The sequence below is a fragment of the Eleutherodactylus coqui genome, chromosome 9 (assembly GCF_035609145.1).
Source record: "Eleutherodactylus coqui strain aEleCoq1 chromosome 9, aEleCoq1.hap1, whole genome shotgun sequence".
NCBI lineage: Eukaryota > Metazoa > Chordata > Amphibia > Anura > Eleutherodactylidae > Eleutherodactylus > Eleutherodactylus coqui.
Window position 1 is genome coordinate 109,227,109 of NC_089845.1, and position 27,817 is coordinate 109,254,925.

Consider the following 27,817-nt stretch of genomic DNA (forward strand, 5'->3'; position numbering starts at 1 on the left):
TCTATATTCAGAGCACATGTACGCTCGTCCGAGCATGCATATGTATGTGGGTGGGTGTCAGGCAAGATAGCAGGCCATCAAATGAGCTTTCTGTTGCTAGCCATCTTAAAATGTATGGCCAGCCTACTGCTCTAAATGGACTAGATTAATGACACCTTCCTTCCAGTCACTCTCATTATTATGATTCATAAACTGGCGCAATACTGTGAATTTAGCCAAAATCAATTTTTGACAATTAGCTTATTTCTAATTTATTAACCATTATATCTCTTGGTCTACTGTGATGCAGCGCATTGACCTTGGGAGTGTTTCCACCGTTTATCTAAAGTGTGCAGTAATCCAGGCTGTTATTACATGGAGGTAAATTGGCCAACTGTCCCCCCAACCCTAAATGGCTGTAACCCAGGGGGAGCGTCAGCCACCAGCGTAATGTAATACTATGTTTTGATATTATTTAGAAATTAAATAGTAGTGTTAGTGTAGTGCAGGAGTTGCTGCAATACAGGCTGACTTATACATCTCAGTTTCTCATTAGTTCCTCCTGGCAGCAGCAAGGCATATGGCATTTCAGCACTTCTTAACACAACTATCGTCATCTTTTGTCCCGTCGCTTTACTGAGGCATAACTGCTACATACATCATTATAGCCGTAGGCCCCAACCTCAAATGCCCCATAGGAGAAGTATTCCTTAACTTAGAGGCGTAACTTGAAGCTCCTGGACCCCAATGCAAAACCTGTAACATGGCCCCCCAACTATAAAAGCTTTATTCATAGTACTGGGCTCCCTATATACAGAAGAGGGCCTTATGGGCCCCCTAACGCCCTTGGGACCAGGTGCAACCGCATCCCCCGCACCCCCTATAGTTACGCCAGTGCCTTAACTACTGAACACATCACACCTCAGATATAATACCTATCTCCTGGGGTCGTCACATTATAGTCATCATACTAGCGGTTTCACTCCTGCATTACCTTTAATCGATTCATAGTATGCTACTCCATACTACTGTCCTCTATGTCATGCGCCTCACTGCTCCATTACACTTAGAGTGCATCCACACAGGCCAGCGCGATATCGGCCTGAGAAACACGGACCAATATTGCTCTTGTAAAATGGCTATTATGGCTGTGAGCACAATGCGCTTTTGCTTAAAATAAAATCATTGCATCTATGTACTTGCAAATTTTTTACACGTATGAAAAAATTGCAAGTGCTTCCAATAGCTTTCAATGGTAAAAAAAACCCCTTCACATTGCACTCACACCTCCCTTCTCCGGCCAAAGTCATTGGCTCCCATAGGAGCCTATGCAGCCGCCGATGTATTCCAGGCACAAAGATAGTTCCAGGACTATCTTTGCTTCCCGGCGCTATATTTCCTGAAATACACCAGTGTGATCTGATGTATTGGAATCCAATGCATCAGAGGGTAGCGTATATCAGCCGGCCGTGAAAACGGCGGCCGATATACGCTCGTGTGAATAAGCCCTTAGGGTGGAAACAGGTAGACGCACTCAGCAAAACCATGGCCACAAAAATTACTGTAAAAATTGTGTGGCCATTGACCACTGCGGGTGGAAATGGTTTGGGCATGTGTAGCCAGCCCCAACATGTCTTTCCACCCTTAACCGGTTTATAAATATGGCACCAGAACTAACCTCAGTACATAAATACAGCACCAAAACCAATTTTCTAACATGAATATAGCATCAGAGCCCCTGGGGTGGGGGGAAATCACATTCTATAAAGACAACCTTTATAATGCAACAGACTTAGATAAATTGGCTCAGCTAAAACGTACTTCTAAATAATAGTTCTAAGTTAATGTACTAAAATACTAGCTCTACACGGTGATAGTAATTACAGTGCAGTTACCTTCAATGATCACAAGTAAGGTTTTCTCTTTTTGGAGTCATCCATATTTGATTTTCTTGTCTCTACACCCAGACTACTAGCGAGACGTCTTCCAGACATGACTCGCCACTGCACACTCACTCTATCCTTTGGCTGCAACCCCAATTCAACTTTTCAGTTCTCCTCCCCTGCCATAATATTAATATAATTGCTCTGGCCTCATGTATTAATAGTGACCCCCTCAATGGCCCTACTTATCAATAGGACCGTCTGTGTTTCTCCACTTAGTAATAGGACCCTATGTGTGCTGCAATTAAATAAGACCCCTTATGTGGCTCCACTTAAAAGCATTGTCTAAGGAGAGAGTTATCACCTGTCTATAGCATAGGTAATAAAATTCTGATATGTGTGGGTCTCACCACTAGGGCACCTATGGATCCCGAGAACGATGGACCTTTGTCCCTGTCTTCTTGTCCCTGTGGGTACACAGAACACACCTGAAGTGAGGTCACCTGAAGTGCTATACATGCTCGGTGCTACTCAGTTAATTTCAATGAAGCTGATGGAAATAGCCAACCATCAGTCACATTCAAAAGAATGGAGTAGTGGAGCACATGCATGGTTATGGCTCTACTCAATGTGATGTCACTCTGGGTTGGTGCAGTGATCCCACAGTGATGAGAAATGGAGACAAGGGACTCCTGTTCTTGAGATCAGTGGGGGCCTCACTGGTGAGACACCCACTGGTCAGACTTTTATCACCTATGGTATGGATAGGTGATAAAAGTATGTTGAGACAACCCCTTTAATAGTAAGACCCTCTGTTGACTCACTTAATAGGACCACCTGTGTGCCCCAGTTAGTAATAACCCCCCCCCCACCCTCCTGTGACACCACATTAGTAGGACCCCCTAGGTGCCATCACTTACTAATAGGAGCCTCTGTGCTCCACTACTAAAACTCTAGCAGTGGAAGGGGTTAAATTCAGTAACGGCCATTTTCTGTGATTGTTTGTAATTTTTTATTTCCCCTTCTGTGATGCATTTATATTAGTGTAGGGACCCACTACAACGCAAGGAACCGAGAAGTGGTTAGTGGGCTCATGTATCTTGGCCAACATCCAACCAATGCCTTGCATTTATTATCTATCATTCACATGCAGTGTGGCATTAGGACTCCAGGGGGAGCCCGGGGTGGCAGTACCAATGTGGTTCACTCATGGATATGCAGGGCAACCCACCGAATTATCATGGCGTCATTAATAGGTTGCTGGTCTGCATGGTGAACTACATATATCAGAATGGTCTGGCACCCTGTATCCACTATGTGTGGGAGTTTACACCAAGCACCCACCCCCCTCATTATCAGGAGGCAGTGTGAGTGGTTGTCTTATCGGTGCCCTCACAGGTGTTATTGGCTCCTCCATTTGGCAGTCAGCTACCTGCATGGTGAGAGGAGGATGCATCTATATGCACTCCTCAGTCAGTAAGTAACGGCCATTTTCTGTGATTGTTTTTAATTTTTTATTTCCCCCTTCTGTGATGCATTTAAATTCAATAATACTTTAAACACACATGCTGCCCTCTTTTCTGAGTCTGACATGCTGATTGTCTGTACTCTCATGTATAACAGACCTTCACTCCTCCTTCCCATCCAGCCTCAGTACTTGGAGTACAGTAAGGGTCCATTTAGATGAACAGTGATCGTTTGAATGAGCCAAGAGTGTCACAGTTCACGCATTCACTTGGGCAGCCGGTTTATACAGGCAGATACTTCATTCAGTCATTTACATTCACTGTAGGGTGAATAAGAACGACTGAATGATCGGTATTTAGACCAAATAAGTCAATGAGTCAACAATGTTTCATGTCTACATAAAATGGGCGAATGAAAAGTTAATGTTATCATTCAATCATTGGCCGCATTTAGACTGAATAATTATCGTTCACTTTCGCTTATTTGACCAATTTAAAAAAAAAAAAAAAAAGAAGTCTAAAAGGGGCTTGCTGCCGGCTCGACTCCCAGCGGGAGAAGGAATGAAGAAGCTCTTCTATACAAGATAGTATTAACAATCAGCAGATCAGACTCAGAGCAGAGGGCAGTATGTGTGTTTATTACTGAAGTTAACCCCTTCCACTGACAAAGTTTTTACAGTGGGGTCCCACAATGCCCCCTTCATCATATTGGAGTGATGCACCCCGTATGATTGCACAGGTTTTACACCCCTAAGGCCACTTCCTGCATGTGCTACAGAAATGTGGGCCATGTGTTTTTTATGAGTACGGAATGGTATAAATGAACATTAGAGATCAGCCATTAGTTGTTACATGCACTGGCTATTTACAAGAGGGGATTATCATCAGAGTTAATTGGTTTTCACAGTTGGTATGTGGGGAATTGAATGTGTTGTGTCACGTTATGCCCCTTACTGTCTGCTTAACGTCTCAAGACCCAGTAAATGTATTATGTACCTTTAACTTTTCTTGATTTATCAGCATCTCTTACAATAGCAAACTAATGAGAGATGCCTCCTATCATGTCTGGAACTATACTTAATAAGTTAAAACAAGACAAATATAAATCATAAAGAAACTTTAAGGAGGCTTTTTACAGCACATTTTCTGCACCATACTTAGCATGACAGAAGTGGTTAAAAGACTGTCGATAGGGTTTCACTGACTTCTGACTGATCTAGTTCTGCAAACCAATAGAGGAAATATGTTCACCAAATCAAATAAAATGCACATGCATTCATTTGAAAGAGGCATAGAAGCCACAGTTTGTTTTGCATACAGGGCATTGGGCAGGACTCTTTAAAGGGCAAATGTACTTTCAAAAAACTTATGCCATGCCAAAATGTTTGATCAGTGGGGGTTCGGGTGCTGAGACCCCGCTTGTCATTGAATGAAAGGGCTTATGTGCTCACCCGAGGCTGTGTGCCTTTGGCTGTCATCTTTGTTTGTCAGCTCCCTGGCTGCTGAAGATGGACACCTAGATATCTAAGGGTGCTTTCACAATAGTGGAATACATGAGTGTTGAGTAAACTATACAGTGGTTGGCACATTCATGAGTGATCTGCAGGCATTGACAATGGCTGGCATTATGAGCAATTAAAAATGGTTGTTGAGTATGTCTATCCACTTGGTCATGGCCAGGCTTAGCCATGTGTGACCTGCCACCTTGTGAGTGGACTCCATCAGCTTTAGGATGGGGACTATCGTCCCCTTAGGGTCAATGTCCATGAGCAAATTTGAATTGCAAAATCCGCAATTCAAGACTCCCAGGGGGAAGCATGGGCGTCCGCATCCTAATTAAAGCATTCCCCAGACCTCTAGGTCTGGAAAACAAATCGCAGCATGCTCCATTATGCTGCAGTTCCCGCACAGATTGCTTCCATTGAATGCAACGGAAGCTGTCCAATCTGCGGCCCGCCTGCACATATCCGCAAAAAGACCCAGACAGGTATGCAGGGTGGCCAGTCCTGGGTAGGGTCGGATTTGGCTGCAGGCTCCCACATGTGGAATCCGGTTTTACCTCTACCTGGCCAGATGATCTTTCTCTGTGCAGCAGCATCATGTGGTTCTGGGGCTGTATATATGTATTGAGGTTTGTTATGGGGTTGTATTTATCCCTTGAGCTGTTGTGGCGTGAGTATGCTGCTATCTTGATGCTCTCTCCAGAAGCTGAATACAGACAGCTTGCTTAGCAGTACAATATTTATTTTTATGATGGTAGGAGTGGGGATGGGGGCGCACCAAAAGTAGTTCCAAAGTGCCAAAGTGCAGCTAACCTAAGGCCAGCCATGCTTGTGTGCATATGTAACTCCAACCCCTTAACATCCAGTGTTCCCACCCGTCTTACAGCAGCAGTTCTTTACCCAGCTTACTTCCATTATACATCCAGGTAATAACTACACATCCAGAACCGTACCTGTATAGCACATATGTATTAATTGCAACTGGCCCAGGCTTTCCTCTCAGCAATGCAGGACACACAATGCATGGCTCCTATGATTCAAGGCTCCATAAATACTATCAGAAGTGAATTTCGGCTTATGTACATGGCAATGCTGTATTCCTAGACCCGCATGGCACTACATGGACTGCACTATAGGTTTACAGTGCAGTCAGGCACTTTATCACCTGCATAATCCTTGGGTTGGGGGATGGGATGCCTTTGCATTAAATCAGAAGTCACATAGGTACAATATTGGCCCACAAAATTATATAGCGGTCAATTTTACAATCCATATAAAAGTGAAATATAGCTGTGTGTATTGGGTCGTAAAGGAGCTGACCGGGGGACATATGATTTTTTGCTCGTTTTTTTTTTTTTTTAAGACAAGAGCCAAATCTGTCAAGACAATAAAAGCAGTGGTACTTGCCCATCCTCACTTTTTGCAATCCAGTGCTGCCACTCATTGGTCCTCATGGTCTTTGTTTTGGACCGGCTACCATCTGACCACTGCAGTCAATCAGAAGCCACTGTTCTGCTGCCATCATGGCTCCCACAATCTGAGCGGTGATGCCAGGAGAATGGCACCTGACCACTGTGTGCCTGACAGACTGCAGCAGTCAAGCAGTAGGTGTTCCAAAAGAAAGACCAGGAGGACCATGGGGCTGTAGTGCCAGATCACCTTGGGGTGAGGACAGTTAAGTACCGCTGGTTTTATCCTTTTTGATTTGAAATCAACTTTTAAAATCAAAAAAATTCTCATGGCACCTAGGCAAATCTTTTAAAAGGTACTTGTCGTGACCCCACAGCACCATAAACTAAGCTATGGGGCCATTAGGGGACTTGACAGCCAGGTTTTTTTTTGTTTTTTTTTAAAAATTTTATACACTCCCGCGATCCAGCAGTCTCCCTCCAAAGTTCGCATGGCATTGGAAGATCTGACTCTTTTCAGAGTCCTGTGTGCACGCTTCTCCTATAGGACTACTGGAGAGCACTAACATGGCACTCTGAAAAGATTCAAATTTTCCAGCACTGCACGATCTTCGGAGGTCGACATTATCAACGGCATTGTTGTATTTTAACTTTTTTTTTTCCTTAGGGGCTTCTTCATTCTGTAATCCTACTCTTATAGGATATACTGTAATAGCAGCGATGGAAAACACATAACTCAGGTGTTGTATGCCATAGCTAGTTGCTAAACTACCATGGGACTAGGACTACCTGGTTAATATTTATATCAGCTCTTCATAGGGTATGTTCCTCCAGGACTGCTTGGCTGCGGGAATGTAGAACATTATTTTGTTAAAAGATTGCTTTACAGAATATTTTTTCACTAACTTTTCTCTTGTGAAAAACAACTTTGGCAGAGCAAGACTCCACGAAAACTATTTTCTTGTTAGTGCATCTGAAATGAGCAGAATTTATATTTCCAACTTGAACTGATGCTGGACTGTGTCTGTCTGCACACACCAAGCCTGCACATAATTATCTAGATTTACGATATGTAACATTTATGTGATACAAACAGAACTGTAACATTTTACTGGGACTCCTTCTCTTACATGTGATTCATGATCCACAAATGCTGCATGTGTTCCTTTGGAAATAAAAATTCATGTGTTTTAAATTGGTTTAGCGAACATTTTTTCTCCTTCTAACAATGTGAACTAATATAATATGACCACTATTTTATTTACTCCAAGTAACACAATGTATGTCAGCTGCACTCACCAGTGACCCTCTTGGTTGGAGCAGATTAGATGCAAGCCATACAGGATCCGACCCTCATCCCAGTACAGTCCAAGTATGGTATAGAAGAAAGGCAGCATCCATGGTGCAGCAATTATTCAAATGACCAGGGTTATCCACATAAGAACACCTTTATTCTTCGTTGGTCATAACAGCAACTTTTTGATCTGACACAGCTCGAAAAAGACCCATATATCGGGTTGTAACGTTGCTGTTATGACCAATGAAGAATAAAGATGTCCAGGGATAACCCTGGACATTTGAATAATTGCTGCACCACGGACACAATTTTATTTAAACATGATGAAATTTAAAAAAAGACTCACCTAGGTTTAGCCCTATAAGCTAAGTTTATGGGCTGAAAGTAGGTGACCCGCTGAGTCCAGGGATGTAAGTGTTGTACTTACCACCCCCGACGTTCCCCTGGTGTGATTGCTGTAAGCCGCCGGTCAGTTCATTGAGTAGCACTGCCAAGTAGTCCAGCTATTATAAAATTAGAGCGGGTGGACTACTTAGCATGCGGCTTAATGCATTCAGCGGCCACTTCCAGTGCTGACACGGGAGGAACAACAAAAGTAAATATAACATTTACATCCTCGGCGGGTCATCTACTTTCAGCCCATAAACTTAGCTTATAAACTGCTACAGTGGCAGAGGCAGTGACAGGAGGCAGCAGGGGGTGAGTGAGAGGAGCCGGCAGTGGTTAACCACTCCAGCAATGGCAGTGACAGAAGGTGGCAGTGGGTGAGTGAGAGCAGCCGGCAGCATTGCCAGCAGGGCCAGTAACTCGAGGCGGCAAGGAGGCGAGTGATAAGAGGCTAGCAGCGTGGGGATATAGTTATGCCTGAGATGGAGGGTTAGTGTTAGTTTCAATGTTAGGCTTACTTTATTAGCTCTCACATGGAAGCATTTACAGCTAATAATGTAAGCCTAACACTGAAACTAACTAACCCTAAACCTCCATCCCAGGCAAATCTCAGTCCCCACGCTGTTAGGACCTTGTTTCAGGCAGCCAATCAGTATCTTGTGGGCATACACTGGGCGGATACAGACCATCACTAGGTCTCCACCCACACTTGTGGTGGAAACAAGGTACACAAGTACCAGTCAAGCTTAAGATTCTTTATACATGCTTTAACACATCTCTTGTATCTTCACTCCATGGATAAATGATCCAGCAGGCTTTAACAAATTCTAATCTAGTTCTTTGTATGTGTAGGGCGAGTGCACTCCATTCACCACCATTAAACCAAACACTGAACTCTGATGCAGAACAAGAGCTATTTATTAGTATAACACTTTTTCCCAAAGTTTCAATAGCAAATGAAGTATGTACAAATCCTTACAGCATTTACACCATAAAAAAGTTTTTATTTTTGTATTTTTTTTCTATTTTGCATCGGCCTGCTAAAGTTAACAAAATACTGTGAGGACCCCTAAAGGACTGTAACAAGATAGCTGGCCTTGCATTTCCTGTTAAAGTACACTTGTCGCCGGAGACATACAACAAAGACAGCCATTTTGCATATCGGTTGTATCATTCCCGTCGGTTACGTCAAATATTGGCTTAACCTACAAAATGTCTGTCTTCACTGGATGCAGGCAAAAAGGTGCATATCTAAATGCTACACAGCAGAATGCCAGCTGATAATCCACTGGGAAGACACATTGTCCGCAGAAACTTGAAAACGACAAAAGAAAAAATATATATATCTAGAAGGCGGCCGACGTGCAGAAGATCTGCCATGAGAAGATGAAAGCAGTTTTAAATTGTTAAAACTACAATACTTTCAAGTGAGACAAACATTCATAGACGGAGATGCAAGACAACAAATACAATTCATTCAGCTAGAGTCCAGCTAGTGAGGCTATTCCAGAATTGGAGATTTGTTTCATACGGATATGGCTGTAAATTTCCATCTTGCTCAACGTGACTGGAGAAAAAAAATGGTAGCATGGATCTGCAGTGTTGAAGGCAGCTTAGAGGAGTTGTAGGTTTCATCACATTATTCTGGTCAAAAGTTTAAGACTTGGAAAAAAAATAGCAAAATGAGTCATAGTAGGCTACTGCTTCTTTGTAGGACAGCATTTCTGCTTCTATCAGGCATGGCCAAAGTTTTGTACTGCAGATGCCTAATCCAAACTAAATGTCCAGATTTCTCCCCAACTCCTAATTGGCGAATAACAGTGAAAAAAAAAATTACAAAATGATTGCAGTGCCAATCGTATGGCACATGCCTATACGATACAATGTGGATGAAACAACTAATACTATTAAAGAAAAAAGAGAAATCTTATTAAAAAAATGACAAAAATCAGAATAACCATGTTTCCTTCTCGTAAGTAGAAAAAGACTCAACGTGTAAGCAAGCACTTGACATCATTCTCGTTTTTGAATGAAAAAGGTCATTATTAAAGTATATATAAATGTATATAAAAACACAAGAAAATCTATGAATGTTTATGTCTACCTTTATCATCATGTAAACAGTATAGTCTATCGCTCTCCTGCATACATTAGAGACAGGTTCCATCGAGTAGAACTAAGGACTGCCTTGACAATACCTCAGGTTCTAACGACTCGACTGAGGAATGTGGCACTTTAGGCCTGCTTGCATCCGCAACTATTGCTACCTCCAAGTAAACTGACAAACTCTATAGAGATCTAGCCTTCCAGAAGTGTGCCTCCACCGTGAGTGGGTGATAAGATTTTTAAAAACAAAGCCGATAAACTTTAAACTGGTCTTAAACTTTTGGCAGATGGTAAGCATAGTTATCTAGGCTTTGTAGGATTTGTTCAAGTGAAAGCCAGGTCAGTTCACATGTTGACAGGCATGCAACTTGAAAACATTGCACAACAAGCAACACAGAGCAGTTGGAAAAGTTTACAAGACTTCAAGTAGACTTTACAACCCTTCACAACTGAATATTCACAGACAAAACGTAGTCTTTTAAGTTACCGCTGTCTCATTCTCACACGTGGGACACCTTCTGTGACTCTCTAGCTTGTTTTATGCTATACAACCATTTGATGATCCTAGCATTTCTCTCTATGGCAGAAATACCGTACGGCACGCGGTCGTTGGCACTGTCGTCGTTTCTAAGGTCACTGTTGCTGTCCTGAGACTGTTCACAGTCTGAGCTGATCATGCTTGCACTGCGAAAGTTTAGAGAAATTATATCAGAATTAGCCCTTGCAAAATTTTCTATCCCAAGGTTTTCAAGCTCTTCAGGATCCAGTCCACAATAATTAAAGAATCTCTCGACATCAGCATCAACACGAAAGTATCGGTCACTTAAGTCAGACTTCGATCGCTGGAGTGATGGCCTTCTGATTACACCACAGCTGGGTTCCAAAGTGTCGTTGTCTGGAGTCTTGAGGGTAGTTAAGGTGGCAATTTTGGGTTTCGGAGGGAGAGGTGGGGCTGAACTGCTGCAAGGTATCGCCTTTATCTGTTTCAGATTTGTGACTTTCCTAATGTCCGAGGAACTATGAGAAACATGTAAAAAATTATCACCTGATTTTTCTAGAAGCCTCCTACTGATGTTGGAGTTGGTTTCTTGGGGGCTCCCATGACTTTGCGTAGGGTAGACCTTTAGGGATTCTGCAAAAGAATGCCGGTTTTGGTCAGCCGAGTCTGATCTACCTGTTGGCCAGTTCCGAGAACTTACTTTGTGCACAGAACCAGTACTTGAACCTTCTGAGCTATTGATAATGTTTTTAAGGATTTCTAGCTTTAAGTTCTCTCTTTGTACACAGCTTTCAGACTTTGCATTGTTGTTAAACATCTTCAGGGTTGGGCTAGCCAAAGGTCTTTTTGCCCCAGGGCAAACAGGGGGCTTTGCAAGTACTGCTGGCTTCACAGGCTCTTGTTTGGCATTAATAACCTCTTGGCTCTTGACATACTTTGCCTTATCAGCTTCTAGTCTTTCCACTGCGCTGAGTCTTTTGGGATTAGGTTCTGACTGCCTGCGGAAATAGTCAGGTCCTTTGTTCAATATTCGAAGAGGGACAGCTGATGCGAAAGCCACTGCTGGACTACCAGGTTTCCCCATGCTACCTGTCTGTAGTGTTTCTGTAGGCATGTTTGGCGATTGTTCCCCCGCAGCCGTTTTGGATTCTCTTCTTGTGTTTCCTAAATGCACTGTGCAGAAACATGTGCATCAAGCACAATGAATAACAGCTGAATCTTGAAATCTGAGTGTTAGCAGCAGCTCTTCATCATCTCACAGCTCATTAAATGACATTTTTTTAAATTTATCCCTTTAAAAGGCAGCCCTGATACAAAAAGGCCACCAGACAGAAGTCTGTATAAATCTGCTCAGCTGAATCCTTTATTCGCACAGAAGGATGTGGGTGTCTCGTCTTTCCTTTGCGTTCTACTACAGGCAGAGATCTGAAACACAAAACAACCAATCATATGTCAGTAACAGCATGTGACATCACGGCTATAGCAACACAAAATATCGAAGGGTTTTCGTTCATAGTAAAAAAAAAAAAAAAAAAAAGCATTAGTTGGCTCTTAACCTCCTCGATCCCAAGAGAGATGTTAATTGTGTTCAGGAGCAAAAGGAGACCAGACCACAGATGGTTAATAGAAAACACAGACAAGTCATTACCAGTAATATTCAGTTTTGGAAAGCAGACATACAATAGAAAATGAATAAGTCATTATAACCGTAAATGATAAATAAATAATAATATAAACTTGAAGCAAGATGGAATAAATGGGCAGAGCTGATAGGGTTAAATTTCAGAGCATTTATGTTAAATACTGGGACAAAATACTGAGTATAATAGAATGCTGGAGCAACAAATCATATATATACACTACCGTTCAAAAGTTTGGGGTCACATTGAAATGTCCTTATTTTTGAAGGAAAAGCACTGTACTTTTCAATGAAGATAACTTTAAACTAGTCCTAACTTTAAACAAATGCACTCTATACATTGCTAATGTGGTAAATGACTATTCTAGCTGCAAATGCCTGGTTTTTTGTGCAAAATCTACAAAGGTGAATACAGGCCCATTTCCAGCAACTATCACTCCAGTGTTCTAATGGTACAATGTGTTTGCTCATTGGCTCAGAAGGCTAATTGATGATTAGAAAACCCTTGTGCAATCATGTTCACACATCTGAAAACAGTCTAGCTCGTTACAGAAGCTACAAAACTGACCTTCCTGTGAGCAGATTGAGTTTCTGGAGCATCACATTTGTGGGGTCAATTAAACGCTCAAAATGGCCAGAAAAAGAGAACTTTCATCTGAAACTCGACAGTCTATTCTTGTTCTTAGAAATGAAGGCTATTCCATGCGAGAAATTGCTAAGAAATTGAAGATTTCCTACAACGGTGTGTACTACTCCCTTCAGAGGACAGCACAAACAGGCTCTAACCAGAGTAGAAAAAGAAGTGGGAGGCCGCGTTGCACAACTAAGCAAGAAGATAAGCACATTAGAGTCTCTAGTTTGAGAAACAGACGCCTCACAGGTACCCAACTGGCATCTTCATTAAATAGTACCCGCAAAACACCAGTGTCAACATCTACAGTGAAGAGGCGGCTGCAGGATTTTGGGCTTCAGGGCAGAGTGGCAAAGAAAAAGCCATATCTGAGACTGGCCAATAAAAGAAAAAAGATTAAGATGGGCAAAAGAACACAGACATTGGACAGAGGAAGACTGGAAAAAAGTGTTGTGGACGGATGAATCCAAGTTTGAGGTGTTTGGATCACAAAGAAGAACGTTTGTGAGACGCAGAACAAATGAAAAGATGCTGGAAGAATGCCTGACGCCATCTGTTAAGCATGGTGGAGGTAATGTGATGGTCTGGGGTTGCTTTGGTGCTGGTAAGGTGGGAGATTTGTACAGGGTAAAAGGGATTCTGAATAAGGAAGGCTATCACTCCATTTTGCAACGCCATGCCATACCCAGTGGACAGCGCTTGATTGGAACCAATTTCATCCTACAACAGGACAATGACCCTAAACACACCTCCAAATTGTGCAAGAACTATTTACAGCAGAAGCAGGCAGCTGGTATTCTATCGGTAATGGAGTGGCCAGCGCAGTCACCAGATCTGAACCCCATTGAGCTGTTGTGGGAGCAGCTTGACCGTATGGTACGCCAGAAGTGCCCATCCAACCAATCCAACTTGTGGGAGATGCTTCTAGAAGCGTGGGGTGCAATTTCACAAGCTTACCTCAACAAATTAACAGCTAGAATGTCAAAGGTGTGCAATGCTGTAATTGCTGCAAAAGGAGGATTCTTTGACGAAAGCAAAGTTTGATGTAAAAACAATGTTATTTCAAATACAAATCCTTATTTCTAACCTTGTCAATGTCTTGACTCTATTTTCTATTCATTTCACAACGCATGGTGGTGAATAAGTGTGACTTTTCATGGAAAACACAAAATTGTTTGGGTGACCCCAAACTTTTGAACGGTAGTGTATATATATATATATATTATATATATATATATATATATATATATATATATATATATATATATATATATATATATATATATATATATATATATATATATATATATATCCATTATTAATACATTTATAATGTATTAAATTTTATTAACAATTATTTTTATATTATATTTTTTTATGCTTAAAAAGCACTACTTTAAAAAAGGTTTCCAAAAATCTATCCTACCATGTAAACATCAGTTTATTTCCCCCCCACCACCACCATTTGAGGAGCTACATGGACCCAGATCTACATTTTCAAAACACTGATGGCTGTACAAGCTCACTGTAGTTCACTTGAAATAAATGGAGTTTCATACACCTGGCCTTGTGTGGTGCAGAGTCCTAGGGCAGCACAAATGCAGTCCTAAGCTCTCGCTCACAACCTGAAGGTTGCAAGTTCAATCCCCGCTTGGTACAGATAGCCGACTCAAAGTTGGCTCCGTATTCCATCCTTCCGAGGTTGTTAAAATGAGTGCCCAGCTTGGTGGGGGGTAATAAATAAATTGCTTGAAAGCGCTGCAGGATAAGATTTTTACCCACCAATTCAGTGTTTACACGGATGATTATCCCACGCGAGTGCTATCCACCTGAGATGGACAGAGTTCACATGGGAAAAGAACCACATCTTTTGAATGGGTTAATTCATATGCACAGTTTCGCTCAGACTGAGTCACAAAATTGTAAAAATATCACAATATATCCTATTTTGGATAATTCTTGTCCCCATTGATTTTCTATGGGAACGTGAAAAAAAGCACATGGCACTCGTATGCCATGTGATTTGCATGTGAGTGTGATGCATTTTACAAGCATTTTAATATTGGAACCACATTGATTTTTTAATTTTTTATGAATGAATATAAACCTGATGCATATTGTAAGTTTGTACCTTAAAAAAAAAAAAAAATTGTATACAGGGAAAGAAAAAAAAACAAAAAACAAAACGCAAATGGTCATTTTTTCACTGACTTACATCACACTTGCTCATTAAATACAGCCTTATCGTTCTCCCGAATGTTTTTGAGACAATTGAGGGCTTCTTCATACTAACGTTTGGCTCATTGTGCTTAACAGATTCACTTTTTTTTTTTTTTTAAATAAATCGAACAGATAGCAAAACAGATTTAAACCTGCACCCAAAGGAAACCATAGTTTCCAGATTCTTTCACAGATTTGGTAGACCGATCAGTCACAAAAAGCGGACCGTTCTTATCAGATTGTTTCAGTTCAGTTTACAGCTGGTTTTTAATGGATCTATTTTGTCTTCTTCTGACTTTCTTTCCTGCGGCACAGGCTCATTTAAAAATGGATCCATTAAATGGACAACAAAAGCTGAACCAACGGGAAAGCTTTCCATTCTGTTCTATCACCCAATGACCATCTTGTGTACAAAAGGAAAAAAAAAACGGAAGGACCCTTTCCAGTTCTTTAGTGGGAAAAAAAAAGGACGGCACTCTGCATGATTTTTTTCCTATTAAAAAAAGGAAAGCACATGAAAACGAAATCAAACTGATCATAACTGAAGTCAGAAAATTCCACTGAAGTGGGGAGAAAAAAAAAAAAAATTAAATTAAAAAAATAATAATCGCTGATGTGAACAATTACCAATTCTGATAAGATTTTTCATAAAAATGTAAATTTTGGTAGAAACTCATGAAATGTCAAGCTTAGATATCTAAATCAAAAATTCCTGAACCGCAGATAATATAAGTTAAATAACACATTAACCTTCAGTAACCTGAAAATGTCTTTTACATCATAATTGGCATCTAGAAATACCCATATGTTGTAACAGAAGTCATGCAATCAAGTGGTTTCATAGCCAACAGCCGCCTGAGCTGTAGTTAGACCAACGGTAATATGGAGCGCTGTGTTATTTCCAAAGCTGCGCCCCGGGGGCAGATTTTAATTTAAATACCACAGAGGCCAACTCTAGTATCGGTGTGAACAAGCTAAATATCCCCTGTCCCACTGCACTGAAAAACACAGATGGAAGTCCCAGCCACAGCAGGAGAGTGAAAGGTCAGCTCTGCGGAGCAGAAGACATTAGTCGGCCATGCCTGAAGCTGGCTATAAAGAATTATTTAAATGAACTGAAACACTAGGGACATTAGAAGTCTCATTAATGTCCAGGGGGGCGATTAGGACACTCATCTCTAGAAGCCACTCATAGAAACTGTATTAGACAGGAATGCAATGACTGGACATACCCCTGATGTTAAAAGATTAGTGTTATTGGCTTTGCAGCTATGTTTGAACACTATGGTTATTTGCACTTTCAGTTATTGGCATGTATAATGGGCGCACAAGCAAAATTTTTTAGGAATGCTAATATATGACGTACCTGGCTGCAGAAGAAAACTAGACATTTTCTGACATTTCCAGAAATTGACAACAATGTTCTATACCACATATTGAAAATAAGTCGCAATCTATAGCAGCCATTCTACTTTCCATGCTTAGATTTTGTGCCCTTTGACATAGATGGCAATTAAACTAGTATCATACATCTAACCAACCCAAAAAGTTGTTAAATGCTATCAAATGATATTTGCTCTTGCATTTTTCCTGTTGCTTTCATATCGCAAACATTTCCAAGTATTGTACACAAATTGCAATCACTAAAATCAGTCCCTCTTTACAATGGAGTCGCAGTCCAATTGCCCAAGATCTCATACACACAAGAGGTCAATTTCATAGAAAACTGATTGACAGAGGGCAGGACAGGGGGCAAAAGTTGTTTTTTTTTCTTTTTTGCTTAAAACCTCTTAAATTCTGTCTAAGGGCCCTTGTAAACTGAATAATCATTCAGATTATCGCTGAAATCAGAATGATAATCATTCAGTGTAGATGCCTGCAGCGACTGAGCGACTACTGATAATTCATTAGTTGTCTGGTTTCGGCAGGCATGAAAAGCAAACTATGATTGGCCTGTATGAACAGGCTGTCACTCAATCAACAGCAGCCTGTTTATTGTGAATGGAAGCAGGTGGGTCGAAGCGATCCCTGTCCCACTATGCCTCCATTCACTGAGCAATCCTTGCTCCTGTATGAAAGCATAGGAGCGATGATCGCTGGGATGACTGTAGAGCGCTGATACACCCAACAGTTGGCCAGTGTAAAAGGACACGGAAGCCCCATTTACACACAACGATTATTGTTTGAATGATCGACTGAACGAATTGGACGACTTTTTTGCATAAATTACATGTACGGATAATGCCTTGAAATAATCTCTATTCCCATTATTAGCTAAAGTAAACTATAGTAGAAGTAGAATTGTTTGCTCAGGTGGGCCTGTGTTTATGCAAGGGATTATCTGGCCAGCAGGTTTCCATTGCCTTCTCTGGGCATGAGTAAGCAATGTACTCATTGTGTATGTAAGGCATACAAAATGAGTACATTGTTTACTCCCTTCAAGTCCTCAAACTGCTCAAAACACTGAATGATTTCCATTCAAATGGAACGAATTTTGAACTGCCTGATGACTATTTTTATGCCGGCTAAAAACCAGCGCTAAACGACAAGTGAATGAATAGCGCGCGATTGTCCGCATTTACATATAAAGATTATCGTTCACTTTCGGCCGTTTGAAAGCATTTTGAGTGATAATCGTTGTATCTAAACGGGCTTTAAATTGTGACTAGAACAGCATCATCCCTAATTGTTTAAAAGGGAGCTAGACTAGATAACATCACCATTTGGCCATCATTTCCTGCAGCATTTGTGAAGCGGGCCAGTGATTTGCATAGACAAATCAAGGATTATCATGTGTTGCCCGCAATGAGCTAAATGCAGGACTGTGGAAATTTGCATTAAAAATGTACAAAGCACAAATATAATGTGTGAAAATACTCTACATTGTGAACTCCATGTTCTTCCAAGGCTTTGCTTACAGGGCTTCGGAAAACGGTGCTGTACAATCTAATATTTAAACCTCCTCCCAAGTAATATCTTGTATTAGAAGACATATGGTGCCATTTACGCACTATGCTAAAAATATGTTATGAAATTAAAGCGATTGCTGTTACAAAGTCTTCCATTTAGTCAAAATAAATTTCAAAAACTGCTAAGGGGAATCAAATTAGTAAAAGCCGAAGGTTTACAAAGACCATTGTAACTATCTGATGACCACAAAATCCTATTTCAATGCAAGAGATACAACTGTAATTACATTATATTACACAACACTGATGAACACATTCGAGGATAACAAAGGGGACCTACAGCAGGGGTGGCAAGCCGGGGGCTTGTTGATGATTCAGGAGTGGCACACTGGGGGCACTGTGAATCATGCAGATTGTGTCATTTGTTTTGGCATTCTGGCAGAGCAGCACGATGCAGAAGAACATGATGCTGATTAATGTGTGGGTGATGGACCATCTTGCTCATATAAATAAAAGCATCAGCTCAACAGCCAGAGATGTCACATGTAAAAGTTTCATTAAAGGGAAACTATCACATTAAAATGCAGTCCATTCTGCAGGCAGCACGATATACCTGTAGATAGCGGGGCGTGCCCGACCAGACTTTCCAAAAGGAATTGTGAATTGGAACACCCGATTCCAACTCCCATTGAAATCAGTGGGAGTACAAAAAAAAATAAAAAAAATCAGCATCACTAAATTGAACTCTGAAGATAGATGCGTGTATGTTTTTCTAGTTTTTCTATGAACTTAGCTCAGATGCCTTTCAGTGCTGGGATCCTAGATTCAAATCCATCAAGGATAACATTTGCATAGTCTTTAGAAAACTCCATTCAGATGTTGCAAAGCAGCCGTGCCAACTACTGAGCCACTATGTTTGGTCTTCCATCTTTGGAGATAAAGAAAAAACACAAAGAGGACATACAAAGTCCACGTAGATGTCCTTGGACAGATTTGAAGAAGTGCCTGAGCCGCCATGCTAGTTCTTCCTCTTTTGCATTGCTACTCTTCGAAGTGGAGAAGGAGAGGAAGAAAAAAAGCGAAGGAGAAGAAGTATAAGGAGGAGAAAGAGGAAGCATGGGAGGAAAAGGCATAGGAGGAGATAAAGGTGAATAAGATCTTTTTTTTTTCTCCTTCTCGGGAGAAGCAGCAAGAGGAAGAAGAAGCTTGGTGGCTCAATGGCTAGCACTGTTGCTTTGTAGCACTAAGCTTCTCAGTTGATTATTAGTAACATCTGCATGGAATTTGTAAGCCCTCTTTGTATTTATTAATCTTGTTCTTCTCCATTCCCCCCTCTGGAGTAGGGAGAAGAAAAGCGGGGTGGCTCATTTGTTAGCAGTGCTGGACTTCAAAGCTCACATCTGTCCAAGGCAACATCTAGATGTTCTCCATCACCATCAGTTTATTCTTCCTGTTTCTTCTGGAGAAAACTCTGGAATTGGCTTATTTTCCCAGTCAGTCATTGTTATTAGGCTTATTAATAGATCAGACACAGACTTGCAGGAATGCCTCCTTCCAATAGGTGGCACTGTAGAGGCATTGTTCCATCGCCCCATTCACTGATAGGACCTCTCATTGGACTATTCAGCTCAGAATGAGAAGAGAGAAACATGAATAAAATAAATGATACTGATTCTTTTCCCACAAAACTACATATCAATCTGCTCGGATCTTCCTGCTTTATAACATGCCTGCAGAATGAAATGCACTCTCAATGTTACAAGTTCCCTTTGAAAAAGCAGAGGAAAGGTTTCTAAAATATAGATAGATTTTCACTAAGGGGCTTATGTATGAGCATATTATATTAAATCTTCTCAGAGGTGTACAGATTTCTGTACATGCAACAACTGGAAGGCTAAATGAAAATTTAGGAATACAGAAAGTATGCAGAAAGTTTAGAACGAGTCAGAACCTCCACAACTCATAGCGAATGACAATATAGGAAAAATACATAGGGAAAGCTGATCGCACTGCTTCTAAAAGTACAGCCAAGATATGGAGAAAGGAGGTGTGGCTAATTTCTAGGAATACCTAGGATACAATTTTTACCCATACTTTGTATAAGCAGAAAGCAGAGAGCCCATGGTCCACTGAAGGGCACTGGGGCGATCTTTAATGGGGTTGCCCCATGAAAAGACGTCATTGCCAACTATCCTATCCCCTTACCCATAGCTAATCAAACTCCCGGGACCCCCACCAATCATGACAATGGGATCCCAAGTCTCCTCAAATGAATGGAGCAGTGGTCAAAAATGCATAATACTGCTCCATTGATTTCAGTGGAACTGGCAGAGATTGCAGAGCTCTTGAACTATCTCAAGACATCTCAAGAAAATGAATAGAGTGATAACATGCATGCTTGACCAGCACTTCATTCATTTGGGGACTATCGAGACACTTATTCTTGTGATTGGTGGGCGTCCCAGCAATCAGATTCCCACCAGATCATTATATCACCTATCCTGTGGATATACATTTAGAATACCATTTAAGATAATTGGTAAATAATGTATTTTCAACATCTTCTAGATTTCTAAAAATAAACACGTGTACCACCAAGTTACAACGTTGCCATCCAGCCACGTCAGAGAAAAAGTAAGTCCTGTCGTCAGGATTCAGGAAGGATTAATAAAAAAAAAAAAAAAAAAAAAAAAAAAAAAAGCTTCTCTGCCATCAACATATTAAGAAAATGCCATCAACTGAATGCGCCATTTTTCCAGTGTCAGAGATGGTGCAACCTAACAAAATAACGGTTACTTACCTGTTGAATCACCTGCCACTCAAGCAATACCTCTCCACTGCTCCCCGCTGGTCTTTGTTTACAAGTCAGCTGCAGTGGTCACATATTGATGTTACGCTGCTGCTGCAAATAGCGGGCCTCAGTGTTGTACCTCTCAGGGCAGCGATTGGCTGCAACGGTTACATTTTGGTGACTTGACATCATTGCAGGTTTATAAGCAAAGACTGGCAGGGTGGCACTGCATTCAACAGGTCAGTATCACTTTAGGCCCATTTAGACAACGATTATTGCTCAAAAGAGGTCTTTTGAACGATAATCATTGTGTGCCTTTAAGTGTAAGTTGATCGCTCAAATGTTGAGCGATGACTTTGCCCTCTGAGCGGGGGATGCAGAAGACAAGTGGCCCCGCTTGTCTTCTGCATCCAGCTGTTCTCTGCTCGGAGCGCCCAGCTGTTATGCAGCAGAGTGCTCCGAGCGAGGTATGCAGAACACAGTTATTCAGCTGTGCGCTCCATGCAGAGTGTGAAGAACACAGCTGGACCGCTGTGTTCTTCATACCCCACCTGTGTTCAGGGAGCGGGATACAGCTGAAACAATAGTATCAGCTGTATCCCGCTGTAAGTTCTTGGTAATGCTGATCGTTGTCTTTCAGCATGCTGAAAGACAATGATGAGCGATGGCTTAACGAAAACTGCACAATGTCAGTGCAGTTACACACAACGATTATTTAAGCGATAATCGTTGTTTCTAACTGGGCCTTTATTTTGATATTTTACACCATCCATTTTTTTTTGTAGGCCTCGTGTCCATGAGCGGATCAGATTCCACATGTGGAAGACTGCAGCAGAATTCAACCCCGCCCACGGCCAGTGACGACATGTACCTGTCTGGGTCTTCTTTTTTTCTGTACTGCGGATGTGTGCAGAATTGCCGGCTGACACGATTTGACAGTACTCAAAAAAAAAAAAAAGGTTCATTTTAACTGCAATATTAGGGGAAAAAATTTGTAAAACTAACTTCAAACTCATGTAGTTATCCCTGTGTCTGCAGGAACAAGGAAGAATCTGATCACTGCTGCAGTAATATTCTGATCCTGACTAATGCCCCTTTTACATGAGCCAATTCTCTTTTGAATGAGTGAGTGACAGCACCACTTACTTGCTCACAATTGTTCACGCTTGTGCAGCTTGTTTAGACAGGCAGATCATTCATTATCCTTCACTTCTTGTTCCGTGCTTCACATTCCTATGTGCAATTGTTCTCCTTAAGACAAACCAAGTAATCTTGTAGATATGATAACTTTTAATGGCGAAGGTTTTATTTAGCCTGATGAAGGGTTGATCGAAGACCTGAAAGCTCGCTAGAACATCATGTATTTTTGTTAGCCATTAAAAAGGTATCATATCTACAAGGTTACCTGGTTTCTCTTACTGTGAGCAATCGCACTTTGCTCTACTGGGTAACAGTACCAACCCCCCTTTTTTCCCATTTTCCATTCCTATGTGAAACACTGAGTGGGGAGCGGTTAGACGCAACGAGAAGCGAGCGAACCGACGATTATTTTTATGCAGGCCGATACTGGGCGACTGATGAGAAGTGCACAATTTCTTTTAGTCATTCAATTGTTAGCTCGCTTTTAGAAATAATGAAAAAAGCTCACTTTTGTTTGTTTGAGTGAATTTATCGAAAATTGTTACGTGTAAACGGGCCATAATAGTGGCTCAGGAGGTAGAAGTGTCAAAAACAGATCTTTATTTTTAACCACACCACAAATATATCTAGATGGTGATGAATAGAGATGAGCAAGCATACTTGCTAAGGGCAATTGCTCGATCGAGCAAATAATGCAAATCTTAAATATAACTCATTTTGTTACTACACCGTTCAAAAAAAAGAAAAGAAAGCAATTTTACAAAAAGCCCTACGTGCATTACGGATTCCTAAATACAATCATGCCGCAAAGTGATTTTTTCACAGAGCAGTAGTTAGAATATAATTGGACTTCATGAGGTACCCAACAGAACTGGAGAAACACATTAAACAAAAATTTCCTAACAATCTAATTTCGATTTGACTATAAAACATCATAACACATTTTCCCTCAGCAATAAATCTGCTATTACTAAGTGAAGATCCACCTTTTTATTGCATTTGAATTGTATTCATGATATAAAGCAATTATGGAACCCCTAACCACCGAGCCAATTATAAAATAGCTTGACAGCAATGAGGGGGATGTTCGAACTTCCCATACTTGTACTGTAGACTTCCAATGTATCCAGAGATCTGGGCAGCACACAAAGAATACCTCTTATACGCACATATATAGACCACTGATGCGATATCGCTGCAATATTCTTGGGTCCATATCGTGTCACCCATGTGGAAGTGGCCTTAAACACAACACTAAGACACATCTCTGACCAATCAATATAGACCAGTGCATCAAATACATTCTTAAAACTGCTGCAATTTAGCACATTTACTCTCAATTTACCATTATTGGCCAACATGAACTACATATAGATGTAGCAACTGTAGCAAGCGGGGTGCACTTGCCTGCGGATCGACGACCTCTTGCACTTGAAAATGACACACCCCACGTGTAGAAACTACTCAGGAGATGTTGATTTCTTTATCTGGCTCCTGCCAGCCTTTATTTGTCATCACCGCAATATCATCCAACGTCAATATATACAGTCCATATGCACCCCACTTGGGTGTGAGTCCAGGGTTGTCGCCCCTGTCGGACTCTGGCCTCTGCTAGGCCACCAGCCGGCAGCACCTCCCTCTGCTGCACTGGTCCTCTCTCCCTTGATTCTGGCAAGAACTGGCCCTTTTCTAGTTCCTGCTCCACCCCTTTGTATTAATCCTTGCACCAGAAGTCCTGTCCACAGCCCTCTACAGGCCCTTCTGTGTATGGCACTACTACACAACATTTAACTTGATTGATAAACTTGCTATGAAAGTTAACTTATGCCATTTAAAAGCCATTACTATCTTATCACAACAAAGTGCATTGAAAAGCAGTTGAAACAGCAACTAAAATTGTGGCACAGAAAATCTTAACACATTCAGAGTCAGGTTTAACTTTGACACATCTGAATCCATTCAGTATATATGCATTATGGATACATAATGAAGGTTTTCTTTGCTCAAGCAGCTGCACCATTCCTCCCACACACTGCAACTATGCTTTTGGCATATTGGCACTATATACAAGCAAAGACGCAAAGTTCATCACTTCTAATGCACAATATAGCAAAACTAGAATGGCTATAAACTACAGCTAACTATACTACCAATGGAAATATAATTAATATCTATCTATCTATCAGCAGCCACAAATCCTGTATCTAGTGGGAAATAGGCTTCAGGAAGTGGCAGGACTGGACAACTGCTTAATGTACAGTACATTAGTAGTTGACAGCGTAAATACAGAGCAGCATAAAATGACATGGGTTTGAATAGGTTATACTGTTGGGTCATTCTACAGAGACTATATAATTAACCTCTAAAGTTTGAGCTAATCTTACAGTAGTTTTCCTTACTCATCAACTCCGTAGTGCACAGCCAGTAGGATGAGTGAAGGAAAGTATTATCAGCCAAAAAAACATACAGGACTACACATTTACTTCAAATGCTACAATTTGCTGAATAAAGAACCAGTTATTTCATACAGTGGGCTCTTTCATCAAAATTTGTAAGTGCTCGTCTATTGCTATGCTGTAGTGTAGGAGATTTGGGCGTTTCCATCGCAAGTGCCTCGACTTGAAACCACAGCACACGTCATACATATTTATGGTGTCCAAGTTTACTATGTCAAGTCAGTTGGACAGTGGGTTGCAAAGTGTAAGCATGGCATCATCAAGTCCTCGACTTCACACAAGTGATTGTTTTCCATTCGCACGGTCCGGGAGAGAACGGCTGCATTCATGAATATTATTAGTTATGGTGGGAGAATGAATGGTGCCATTTTGGTGGTATTTATTTCTTCTTAATCCCAGAGGGCATCCAGTGCTGGGCTGTATTATTACAGGTCCCATTTGTTTGTTATAGTGAGATTTCAATGCAGGAAACTTTCAAGTGGACTTTCAAAGTATTTTTTTTTTAAGTGCAAGAATTTCAGAATATTTGGACCATCTGGCGCCGCACTAAAATAAAATTTCCTGTTCAGTCATTTTTATTCTTGCTCTGGTATTTTGACTTCATGTAGAGGTAGTTCTGCCCCACATCCATGATGTCTCATGAAGGTAGATAGAATACACCCTACTACAGTGGGTTAATGTTACACATACACACACTAATTATAATTAGTGTGTACAAAAAACAGGACATGATCAGGTTAATTATATATTTATTCCCGATTGCCAGATTTTTTGCAATATCCGGATCTGGTTCCCATTCCGAAATTGTGATCTCTTAATGTCAACCGCTACACTTATGGCGCTTTTAGATAAGCCGATTCTTGTTTGAACAAGTGAGTGACGTCACTGGTAACTTGTTCGCACTTCAACAGGCGGTTTAGACAGGCAGATCATCGTTCGGAAAGTGGAAGACTGAATGAGAACTCTGAATGAAAAGTGAGGGATTCTCAAGTGAAACACTAAGAGGGGTGTGATTAAACGCAACGATAAGTGAATGAGTCAACAATGATTTTTCTGCTGCCTGAAACTGAATGACGTCCGAAAAGTTTAACAAAACGATTAGCGGTCACTTTTGCTCATTTGAATGAGTTTTGAACCATGATTGTTTCACCCAAGGATTCATAGCAGTCTTAGCCATAGTAAAAACATGGCTGCTACCAGCAGCAAACTTGGGTGTAATTTTACCACCCAGGAAAAGCCTATTAGCTGAATCCGCCATCTTGGATTTCAGCTGCTAAACTAAGTTAGTTTGATCCGCCAAAATTGGGGATCAAATTGTACCTAGAATTGAACTACGATCACCAACTACAATGTGCTGGTGTAACATTTTTCTACTTGACCTGAGATTAACAAAAGTTGATCCAAGATCAAAAAACTTTAGTGCGACAAGAACTTAATGATATTCTAAATTATCAGTCTAAAATTACGCTGAAACCCCATATTATTTGATTACATTTCATCTTGACAAGTTTATTTCTTTTACGGATGCAAAAGGTAGTTTGTAACTGACTATGTGGACCACCAATAAGGAGATCTGGCAATATCCAATTTTGGTCACCATCATTACAGAACCAACTACTACCTATGCACTGGCACAACAGGTCTGTCAGAATGGCAAAGAAAATTTCTATGCCAGTGTTATAACCATATGGCTGCTTACATGGACATGCATGTGTAAATAATCAAGCTTCCACACCCCCTCCTTCAGCCTAGAAGGTACTAGGCTTTAAAAAGTTCTCTCACACACACACACACACACACACACACACACACACACACACACGGTTCCTACAATAACAGAAGTGGCTGGGCCATATGGCTTTAATTTTATTTTGTCCTCAAAATAGACAATGAATATAATGGACAGTAAATGGACAATCCCTAGAGAATGTGATGGGAATGTAAAAAATAACGTTTTGCACTTTCCATTAAACCTTGTTACTGGGATCAACTGAGAACAGATTCTCCATTGTCATGAAGAAGTCATGTGACTCTGGGCATTCATGGATTCATAGTTCAAGAAAATATTAATATTAATCAGAGCCTGGGTGCTTGAAAAGCCAAGGATCATGGAAAGCTCTTGCATCAATATGGCCCCAAGGTTCCAGTGTTGTTTTTCTGAGACCACAAGGAGAATGGTCCCCAACTCCCATCCCAGTGTTACATATTGATTAATAGAGGGACTACTAAATGGATTACTGGACCCCGACAAATCAATGGCAGCACTACTGGTGATCATCAAATTGCAATAGTTTTGAAACTACTTGTGCTTCTGAGAACATGCATTTGAATCATGGAAACTTAAAAAAAAATAATTACTGTGGTGTAGATGCGTCTAGGGGCAAAAATATTTACAACTACGACTCAGCGATGTTACAGATCTGAAGTTCTGGCTGAGATGTGATGACGGTCTGACTGTCCCCATAACAAGCGGCTTTCAACTTGCCGAGATCACTTAACATCCCTGTTATATAAGTGACAGCTGCTACTACTGATGTCTTTTCTGGAACCCCCAAAACCTAGGATCAACAGAATGGTTTGGAAATCGCTATCCTATAGGCAGATAGAATATGATAAAAGCGAGAACTTGTTAGTGGTAATCAGATCAGACCTGTGCGGCTATTGCTCAGGGAATACCTGTGGTGACAGATGATATAGATCTCATGCTATACAGCATCATACAGGCAGTGTTCAGCTTGAGGGCTAGTCTTTGGGTCCTGCTGTAACAGACGATGTACTATCCATACAGATAGGATGCACTTAAACGCTTTTATTAAATCCACATGCAATAGGATTATGTTCTTAAACATTGTAATTAGTCACTGTATGCCAGTTCTGACAAGGATAAAGCTAGCATGGTACAAACAATTAGAGAGAGTAGGTAGGCAATAGACAGTAAAATTTCGGAACAAAGACATTTCTTATTTAATCTTATGTATAGTCACAAGTAGTAAGTGAAACCATTGAAATTGCCTACATTCCTACAATGATTATTAATAAAATGTGGTCTGATTATTATCCAAATCACAATTATAGATAAACAGAATCCAACTAAACTAATGACCCCAGTAATACTGTTTGTGACTTTTGTTGAGCACACCAAGTAAAAACATCCACAGTGAAGGGAGAAAAAGTTAGAGAGCCTCAGAGATGAGGACTTTTCCAAGGGATAATTGGCAAAAAGATTTTTAAATCAAATGAGAGGAGATGGAAAGTGTGCGTTTCACAAGTGCTTTGCTCATTAAATAAGAGTACACAAAGACTAGTTACTGATAAATCTATTCATCGAAAAAAAAAAGGATTGGTAGTGTGAACTATGCCTCAGTGCAAACACGTTTCAGAAGACTTGTTATAGAGATCCATGAAGCAGGAAAAAGCTATAAAAGTATTGCTAAAGGTCCTAGATGTGAGTAAGAGAGTCATAATTTTGTGACTGTTAAAGCCAGGGCCTGCCACTTTTTTAA

The 27,817-nt window shown here is 40.8% G+C and overlaps 1 protein-coding gene across 2 annotated transcripts in view; it reads right to left on the reverse strand.

Moving 5' to 3' along the window:
• Positions 1 to 8,841: 8,841 nt before the first annotated feature.
• The window catches only part of FAM110B (family with sequence similarity 110 member B), a 136,209-nt gene continuing 117,233 nt past the window's right edge, over positions 8,842 to 27,817 (reverse strand). For both annotated transcript variants that reach the window (XM_066578302.1, XM_066578304.1), the window contains exon 3: positions 8,842 to 11,953. In XM_066578302.1, the coding sequence (XP_066434399.1) occupies positions 10,530 to 11,642 (1,113 nt within the window). In that variant the 5' untranslated portion in view covers positions 11,643 to 11,953 and the 3' untranslated portion in view covers positions 8,842 to 10,529. The remainder of the gene's footprint in view (positions 11,954 to 27,817) is intronic.